We start from the raw sequence: 10,565 nt of genomic DNA, 5'->3' as shown, positions 1-10,565 counted from the left end.
CTGTGTACCAATAACGTATCTGCAACAAATGCATCCTCTTTAGAGCTACAAGAGGACTCTTCAGTCTCAACGATATATTCTTGATCCAACTCAAAGTCCTCCTCCATATATTAGCTTGGTGTAGCGTAATGCAATAAACATGTTGTTACCGGTGGATCCAATGTGTAGAAATAGACAATCCAGCTCCACTTCCACCAATCTCATCGAGCTCGACATACAACTTCATGAACTGTTGTGCTAAGATTCTCCCATAAACCTTGAACATCGTGCGCACATGATCATGATCATTATCCACAGTCTAAAAAGACTTAAATATGAAGTCTCAGTTTGTCAATATTACAAAGAACTTATATTCAGCCTTCCTAATCTCCTTTTGATCCAAGAACATCATCTTAGATTTTTCAGCGCCTCAAGGTATCAATCCAAACAATACAAAGCAATACGAAGTCTCGAGAGATTCAAACAAAATTCCTTCATTAGTATCTCTTTATAGATGCAATTGGATAAATACTCACAACAACGTACATATTCGTTATATACTAGATATATTAAAAGAATATCAAAAGATTAGAGAATTGAAGTTATTTAAGATCTGCACTGCATTAGGCATAATTAAACTTGTTAAATAGTCAAAAAATTTTATTCTGTACCTATCGCATATGTAAATAAATGACAAAATAATTATGAATATATCTCGACTATAGTTGAGAATGAATGAGATAATTATAAACAATTTCATCCGCATTTGTTATTTCCAAGGTTTTGAAAATCGGTTCAGACCGACAGGTCGAACCGGTCGAACCGTGAACCGTTGCTAAAAATGAATTGGTTAGATGTTAAAATTGCTAATTTTAAAAACTGTCATTGAACTGTCAAACCGATCAGAAACCAGTCAGTTGAACCAAACCGTGATCCGGTCGGTTTTTTGAATTAGGAAGCAAATCACTACTAGAAATAAGGTTTTTTCGGACAAAAATTTCAAACAAAATTTATTCCGTCTGAATGATTTTTTAATTTCGAATAAATTTGAGACAAATTTTAAACAATTTTTAGTGGAGACATTGGAATAAGGTATTCTATCCTAAATTTGTCTAAATTTTGTCTCAAATTTTGACGCCAAATTATTTTTGGATGGCGCCAAAATTTTTATACCGATTAGCAACGAATTTTAGACAAAAAACTATAATTCGTCTGTATTCCATCTGAATGTGCGCAATAACTTCAGACGGATTTGAGACACATTTTTAAAAATGCTAATTCTATCCCAAATTTATCTATAATTAGTTTTAAATGCTTTTACTGTAGCTAACCCTTTGAAGTAGCCAAAATTTTTTCCGACAAATTTGGGACGAAAATAACATTATTTATAAATTTCGTATGAAAGTGCATCCGTTTTCAAACGGATTTCAAACATTTATTGAAAAATTTTAATATTTAGTATAAAAATATTGTTTACATTTTAAATTTGTCTATGAATTATTCCAAATATTTTTACTATTCTAAAATATATTTTTTTTAAATAACCTTTATATTTTTTTGAAATATATTTTAAATATTTTTAGCTAACATTAATATCAACTTTGATTTGATTAAATATTTATCTTTTAAAATTATTATATAATGAATATTCAAAAATACAATTTAATTTCAATAATTCAAAATTAAATTTAGATTTGATTTTATTAAATATTTATCTTTTAGATACCAATGTTTTAGAATTTATCTTTTAATTATCAATGCTATAATCTTATCCTTTTTTAATTTATCGGTAAAAATTAGATTTGATTTAATTTTAAAATTTTAATATATGTAATTGTTTTAAAGCAAACCACCTCTTACTCTTAAAGATAAATTAAATAGAATTATTTGTATTTAAAAGAAATAATTGGCCCGAAATAAGTTTTTTCCAGTCTATTATTTATCAATTTTTTAAAACAACATGCCTATGGAGAACGAAGAAGAAAGTCTTGTATGGTCTTTAATATTTTCACACTTTTTTTTAATCATTTACAATTTACATTTTAAAAATATTAAAAATGAAGGAGCTCAGAGCTTTAGACGGCACTTGAGTTCATCCAATAGGATCAGAACGTGAATTGAAGGACCCTATCACTAGCGGGAGCGCCAAAAATCCAAATTTTATTCAAAATTTTCCTTTTGGCTTTAGTTTTTTATCTCCTTCTCTCACAAACTGCTCTGCCCTCACAGAGAGCCCTTTTGGTTTCAGTTTACAGAGAGCCCTCACCCGATCACTCACACTGCTCTGCCTCCTACCTGTGGCCACCGCCAAATTTCTAGGTCGCACTCCTGCCAGCTTCCGACCTCGCAACTTAGGCGACCACCACCCTCTCTCGTGCTTCGTGGTCATAGGTTACAAAGCCCTAACTCGCTCACACTACTCTGCCTCTGCCTGTGGCTGCTTCCGACCTTGCACTTCAGGCAACCTCCACCCTCGTAGTTCGCGCTCATAGGTCACAGCTCTCACGCCCACTCATTTCTGCCTCTTGCATGTGGCCGCCTCTCTGGTCTCAGACCTCGCACCCCCGCCAGCCTCTGACCCTTGCCACTTTGCGTCTTTGTGCGTCCTCTGCCAAGTCTCAATTTTTTGTGAGTAGTGATGTGATTCTTGTTTGTTTCTTTGTCAATTTGCTTGTTAATGATGGTTCTCTTTGTCAGATTATGGCTTGGAGGTTTATCAATGGTCCTTTGGTCTTTCTAAGTATAGATTAGAGGCTTATTAAGAAGTTAGGGTTTGTTCTTACTTGGTCTGTGATAGGAAATATTAGGAATGATTGGTGAATTTGAAAATTTTTTTTATGCATTGGTTACTTTCTGCATTGTTAACTAAAAATGCATTTGGTACAATTGCATTACAGTGATTCTCCTTTTTCTTTTTTGTTGCCCTTTGGATTGTATCCTCTGTATGGTGTTTTGAACAGAGTTGTTTTTTTGTTTCTTCACCCGCTGCAAATACTGAATTCGTCCCCACCTCAAAGCTGAGAGCTTGGTCTGTGCAAATTTCCAAGTTTTCTAATTTTTTTCTCTTCATATATTTATTAAGTTTTCAATCTTCTAAAATGTTTATTGCTTCCATTTCGCAGGTGCTACTTGGTGATTCATTCTTCCCTGAGAGGGAGTATCATAGAGCTATTGTAAGAGACGCTTTCCTATATATATCTTTCTCCATATTTTGTGTAGTTAAATGTTGGAAGTTGAAACCATTGCTTGTTGATTGCTTTTATTCAAAGCATTTTAGAAATGGAGGAAAGTTGTGAACTCATAATCTATTATGTTGATGAATAATATAGCTACAAGCAAGCTTTGCAGTACAACAAGATGGTCCCCAAACAGAATATGCAACTGTCCCGTAGTTCAATACCATCAAACAGGTCACCGTCTCCAAATTCTTGCAATGCATCAGGAATCAACGAGAATGAGGTGAGACAGAGTGCAATGCATCATATATGAATCATCATATTATTTTCTAATTTCTTTTCTAGACCTTATATACCTTATTAGTGTCCAAAAATTGGTTTAAATTGGACCTTGTATACTTTATTAGCTTATTCCTCTAGTGGCATAATATGTATATGGTGAAAGAATTTTTTCTTATGTGATATTTTGTTCGTGGATCTAGATGGGTGATTTTGAAAGGGTGTATAAAAGAAAAGATTTATCAATGTGGTTTATGTATTGTCTATAGGCCTCATATAGCAGAAGAAAAGATTTAATTAAAGTGAAACTGGAGGTTGGGGTTCCTTTTTTATTGGAGGTATTTTTTGTGAGATAATCTTTGAGCATGAAATGAATGAGTGCAGTTCTTTGTCGCAAAAATGCAAGTTATTTATAGATCGGATTGTCTTCTTGGAACATGTTTTGGAGCTGAATAGGAGGAAATATATATGGTGATTATTATGGAGGTGTTGATTGGTCATATACTAATGTATAAGGATCAGTGGCATTTGGAACGAATGGAGAGGAGGGTGATTTGCAAGATTTAAGGAGACTATAAAGAAGAGTTAGGTGTTTTTTAATATTTCATATATGGTTGTTCAGTAGGTTCTACATTATTTGCTTTATGATTGTAGTTTTAGCATCTTGTTTTGATCTTTTTATTGATGATTGTCTGAAAACTTTGTTTTTATGTTTCTGGTACTTTGTTTTGTGACTCACTCCCTTGTAGGGATTGTTGAGAGTTTGAAGTGATCGCAAAAAAAATCTTATCATTCCTAATAAACTACAAATTTTAGACATTCGTGAAATATGTTACGTGAAGTGTCTTTTTCTAAATTAATTTTTTGTAGTATATGTATGTATATAGTTTTACTCATTAATGCTCATATGTACATATATTAGCACTAAAGCACAGTAGCACTTTATTTTACTTTCTAATTGATTATTTTTGGCAACTAAGTACTATTTTACATTGTTATTATTTTAATTATTTCAATGATGTATATGTTATTGAAAATTAAATGCAACATGTGTTACTAATCTTATAAATTTTTATGTTGTTTTAGATGTCAGGTTTTAAAAAAAATAAAAAACACTTGTCAATTAAAGGAGCAAGAAATGATGAATGAAGACCAAACAGTTAAGTTGGATGATGCTGAGTACAAGTTGAAAGATCAAGGACATCAACTAAAAGCTCAACAAAAAAGAATTGGTTCTACTGAAAAGACACTTCATGCTTTATGTGAAAAGTTGAATCTTCCACTTCCTTCAACTATGTTTGTTCCTGCGCAAGATGAGCTTCGGACAAGCTTTAATGATAACATATTAACATGAGTGATTGATGTCTAGAGTATATGTTTTTTTCTTATTTAGATTAAGGAATTTTTAGGTGAATTAATTAGTACATTTTAATTTATTCATGATTTGTGACCTTTTTAAAGGTTTTCTTTGTTTTTGTTTAATTATTTTTTTTTTAATTTTAGTTTGATTATATTTATGAACAAAAGTATTTTAATAATAAATATATTTTTAATTCTTTTATGGTAATTAATTTTTTCATTATTTTATTATGTGTTTATAATTTCGATGATGTAAAATGAAAAAAAATGATTATAATGATTTTAATATAGAAATCAGATCGAATACAATTTATTTTCTAAAATATTTATATATTAAATAATAAATTATTTTGTACGAAAATAACTTTTTGTTTTGTATAAAATTTGTTTCAAATATGTAAATTCTTTTAAATTAAATTTATCTAAAATTTAATTGAAAGGAAATAATTTATTTGTCTAAAATTTGTTCGAAAAAAATTTGTTATATTTGACTAAATTCATTAAAAATTTGTCTGAAATAAAGTATATTTTTGTTTGAAATTTGTCTAAAATGAAATATTTTTACGTTTGAAATTTGTCTGAAATATATTGTCTTTAGTTGGCTAATCTGTCTAAAATTTGTCTAAAATACATCATAATAATTAGAAATCTAGCAGATAAATGCCTATTCGAAATCTGTCACAAAATCGTCTGAAAAAAATTTCGGACAAAATTTCAGACAAAATGTAAATTAGCAACAAGGGTTTTTGGGACGAAAAAAATTTGTCTCAATTTTGTTCGAAAGAAAAATTTTGTCCATAATTTGTTCGAAATTTATTTCAATTTCGTCTCAAAATTCGTCCGAAAATCCCCTATTTCTAGTAGTGTAAATGTCGTCGTTTGCAAACTCCACTACTCCAGCCCTAACCTAATTCCAACCTCCAGAACTCTCGCTCTGCCTCTCTCACACTCAGTCCAGAGCTCCTCTCATCGAGCTCCTGGTCCTCCCTCACTTCCGTCCAGCCACCGCCTGTTACCGCCGCCGTCGGAACTTCCAACTTCAAACAGCCACCACCTTCTCCCTCACTTCCCCTCTATCACGAAGCAGACATCGCAATCTTCCTACCCCTCCATTGCACTGCTTCCTTGCGAACGTGGAAGTCTCGATCACGCAGCCACGGTCCCGCCGGGGTCAGCTCTGTTATATCGTAGCCATTGTTCGAAAGCCTGTTCGAAGTTGCTCCTTGTTTTGGTCTCTCCCTCTTGCATGCTCTGTTTAAGGCTTCTAGTTTTTAGGTAATTTTTTTTAAACTATAATTAGAATAATTTTTTATAATTATTGTAAGTTTTGTTCAAGCCGTTCGAAGGTTACTGTGAACTGTGACTTTTTTTTTTATTTTTCTGTGAATTGAACTATGAACTTTGTTGAATAGTTATTGTTAGTTAAGCTGTGAACTTTGTTGTTGTTACTTGTTGCTGGGTTAAAAAAAGTACTTCAAAAAATTGAGGAAAAAAAGCTTTTTCTGCACCAAACCCTTCCCTAAATTCGGTTTTTTATGCTCTATTCAGAAATTATTGAATGATTATTGAATGTTTTGTGTTTTTGTTGAATGATTATTTGATTCTTGATTAGCACCGGATACTTTGCTGTGTTTGTGTACTATTTTTGAATGAAAATTTTTGTACTGTGCAATTTTTTTGGATAATTTAACAGGTTAGAAATAAACTTGTTGTTTAATGATATTTGTTCTATTGTAAATTTTGATAATTTCAATAGGAAGCAGATATAAAAAGTAGACCTTTCAAGTCTGTGCGAGTTACTGTCCATGTCCTGGTAAATCGATTCCAAGTTACTGCTATTTCCTTTAGTTTTAATGTTGAATTTTGCGAAACTAACCCTAATTTCTTACTTCTCAAGAATCAAAAATAAAAAATCAAAGAAATAAAAAAGAAGCAGGTATTATCAATTAAATTCAATTCTGAGTATTATTGGTTGGACAATTATGAGAACATTATTACTGTTTGTGAACTGAAAACTTTAGATTTAATTGAATTTTGTATGTTTGTGTATGTACTGCTTGTTCTCTCTCCTTTTTGTTTGGTTTAGTTTGTATCTTTTTCTTTACAATTTTTTTCCTTTTAGTTTGGTTTAGTTTGTTGGATCAACATATATTTGGTTTCATATTTTCATTAATAAGTTCTTAATATGTATTTTTATTTTTGGTCAGTAGTTTTGTTATTACTTTTTTTATTGTTCTGTATGGCAGGTAGATTATATTTTTAACTAAAATTACTACCAGGATTATGTCCATTTGAAAGAAGTTACTTACTTCACATCAAGCATGGGTTCAAGTCATTGATTTAAGACAATTATTCGATTAAGAAAATTAAAACAAAGTAGATCAAAGAAATCAAAGATACATCACACTTTCTTTGTGTCAATTTTACCTTTATTAATAATTCATCCTAGTCCAAAATTTTATTGTATGAGAGTCAAAATGATTTTGTAAAACTATGTAGTACCACTATGTAGAAAGATTTAAAGTTCATATATATATGTCTTACTACCAAGAAAACCGATACAAATGTAGTACCACTATGTAGTATCACTTTATTTATTTATATTTTATTTATTATTTTATTATAAAACGGTTTTTATGATTCAATCACGATTCAACCGGTTAAATCTATAAATCAATAAATTAGTAGTTAGAGCAGTTTGATTACTAATTCGATTTTTAGAACCTTGATTATTTCACATGTAACCTCTACTTTAGTTTATGAAATTTCCATTTTAATTTCCCCAATAAATCACAAAGTTTTTTTTATTGAAGATAGAAAGACCCAAATTCACAACTTCTTAAATGAGTACGAAAAAATTATACCATTTAAATTATAATTCATACCAAATTTTTCATTTCAAAAGTACTGCTTTAATATTTCGGAATGTATAATATCATCCCCTACTACTGTTTACGTGAAATAAGTGACACTTTGTAATAGTATATGAATGTACTTAAATACAACTATATTTCTTCTTCTTCTTTTTGTTTGCTTTTTTCTTTTCAATTATTGAGAGTAATGATTAATTTCTTGCCCGTGGGGATTCTCAAGAAACATAAATAATAACTGGCCAACATCTGGGATTTATTACTACGAATAAAAATAAAATTCCTGTCACATGATTACAACTTTGTCTAATTGCGCAATAATATTATCGCCAAAAAGATTAATAGGATGTTTCGTTTGTATTTTATTTTTTAATTTTTTTTAAGTAACAAAAAGTAAAAGAAAAAGATTAAATTTATTTTTTTATTATTTTTTTTACCTTACAAAATCTTATAAATAAAAAATACTAAAAATGAATGTAGAAAATAAAAAGTAAATCAAATGCTTTTTTTTTTTTGAGGTGCAGCCATGTTTTGCAGACGCCACCACCTACCCACCCTCTCTCAAGTCTCACCAAATAGTCAAATACCATGCTCTCTTCAATTACCTTTTATTACATCTATGCATTATTCCATATAGTCTTACTTTATAAAGGTAAAATGTGTATTATGCTGACGACTAAAATATTCTAATACAGTCATAAGTTTTACACCTAATAAAAAAAAATATATATTTTAGGATTTAAAATTTAAAAATAAAAAACATATTCAATTAAAGTAATAAATTAATAATTAAATACTAATTAAAAAGTAAATTAAAACAAATCCAAATAAATAATTTTAGGTTTCATATTTATTTTATCTTATATATTCTAATACATACATCTTTGTAAATATAAATATGGCCAAATATGATTTTCAACCATGAACTAAAAATTAAAATTAAAAAGGATAATTGAAAATATAAATTTAAATAGTATGAATAAAACCTAAATTAAATATCATATTCTTACGTAGTGCTGGTCTAGATGTTTTCCGTTTTTTTTTATAATATAAAAAGGTATAAACATATTTAGTCTTTTTCCAATATTAAGTATTTTAATAAAAAATATATAAAAATTAACTATGTTTTATATGTATAAGAAAATTTTTGGGACTAATAATTTTCAGTAGTGTTGATCATCATTTAACTAACATAAATATTAAATTATTTTTAATAAATAAATTTTATTAATTTATATATATAAATTTTAAAATTTATAAATATAAATATAAATTATTATTAATTAAAATAATAATATTTATGGTGATGTAATATTGCTTTATGTATAATGTTTAGTGAAAATTCAGGTGCAGTCGATTTCACATGAAGTTTATAATTGAGAATCGTTCAATAATTTAGCTGATTTAACTAAATTTTTATATAATAACTCTCAATTATTAATTTTACATGAAGCCGACTATACCTAAGCTTTCACATATGTTTTCTTCTATGAATGTTGTAAGTTCTAATTTGTATACACGTGTGACGTGTGACGTGTGACCGTAACCCACATGTTTTTATTCCAAGTCGAAAGAAAACTGCTTCTAGTCTTTGGCAAGACTACCGCCACGAACAAACACATGCAAATGACTGCCACAATTTTCACAAACTATGACCACTGACCATGCATCACCACCTGCATAGATTTGAAAACTTTTTATTATATTCATCCCAATAATAATTATAATTAGCCCACTCATTCATAGACACAGTCATCCTACTATAATATATAATATTACACGCATTCAAATTTATGACTTATAATCTATGAAATACGCCCTAATTCCAAAACCATGCGAATGCTATAATGTCTTTATCATAATCATGAAGCCGCCTCACAAGTCACAAATTCCATCTTAGACTATTAAATAGTTAGGTCCCCTCCCCAATTTTCCAACAAGGCCCCTATATATATGCTATGAATAAATGAAACAAAGTTTAATTTTCCCACAACACACGCTATCAAGGGTTGCCACAAAATGATCAAAATTTAACATGCCCTTAGCTTAGAAAACGACTAAATTTATATTTAGAGAAATGTTAGAGCTAATATTTTAGATTAATATCTTAATTTTTTATTATTAAAATTTAAAATTTAATGTCTAATATTTAGTCTTTAATATTTAAAATTGATTAAATATTAACTAAAAATAATAATTTTATTAGTTATATAATATTATTATTCTCTTACAACTATATAGTATCTAATAAATACCAAACTGATAAATTTATAAATATATATACATTTTTAATACAAGTATATAGATACCTGTAATATAAGTGCACAATTATTTTAAAATAAAATCACACATATTATATATGTATGTGTATACAAAAAATTAGTCATATGAATATACATATTTGGTATTTTATATAAAATTTTGATTAATGTATTGCTGTAAAATAGTTTGTTTATTATGTCATAAAAGTTTTGATTATCCTACAATTTATGTTTTTATAATTCTAGTGAATAATTACTTTATTAAGAAATATATGAAATATGTATATACAAATTAAATTTGTTGATGTAATGTATATATTTTATTTTGTTAAAATATACATACTTTTACATCAAAATGGCTATGATAGTAGTTATTAAACGGAGTTTAGTCTAAGGCTGACTAGTGCTAATAACAAGGGGGTTGGCGGAGAACCCTGCATCGTCGTAGGATGTTGGAAATTAAAAGACCTTATTTTATTTTGTATGGCGCTCCAACTCAATCCAAATACATGTTTTTCAACACCTAAAAATATAAATACTCTTGTTCTTACAATACGCAAAGTTTTACACTCACCAAAATATTAATGTGTTTAATTGTTAAATGTTTTTGTTTTTGTATGTAAGTATCTTAATTTGGTAAT

The 10,565-nt window shown here is 28.9% G+C and overlaps 1 protein-coding gene across 1 annotated transcript; it reads left to right on the top strand.

Moving 5' to 3' along the window:
- Nucleotides 1–3,207: 3,207 nt before the first annotated feature.
- Nucleotides 3,208–4,792, top strand: LOC130933100 (uncharacterized). Its single transcript, XM_057862611.1, has 2 exons — nt 3,208–3,438; nt 4,521–4,792. The coding sequence occupies exons 1-2, from the start codon at nt 3,290–3,292 to the stop codon at nt 4,786–4,788; spliced, it is 417 nt and encodes a 138-aa protein (XP_057718594.1). The 5' UTR covers nt 3,208–3,289; the 3' UTR covers nt 4,789–4,792.
- The last annotated feature ends 5,773 nt before the right edge of the window (nt 4,793–10,565 follow it).

This window comes from Arachis stenosperma, chromosome 6, assembly GCF_014773155.1.
Source record: "Arachis stenosperma cultivar V10309 chromosome 6, arast.V10309.gnm1.PFL2, whole genome shotgun sequence".
Taxonomy (NCBI): Eukaryota; Viridiplantae; Streptophyta; class Magnoliopsida; order Fabales; family Fabaceae; genus Arachis; species Arachis stenosperma.
The sequence above is the reverse complement of the archived record's forward strand: the minus strand, read 5'-3'. Positions and strand labels throughout refer to the sequence as shown.

What these genes read in the sequence shown, in the direction of transcription:
- LOC130933100 (XM_057862611.1), top strand. Translation starts at nt 3,290, where the DNA reads ATGTTGATGAATAATATAGCTACAAGCAAGCTTTGCAGTACAACAAGA. An exon ending in CAGGAATCAACGAGAATGAG is followed by an intron (nt 3,439 to 4,520) that starts GTGAGACAGAGT and finishes ATGTTGTTTTAG; the next exon opens with ATGTCAGGTTTTAAAAAAAA.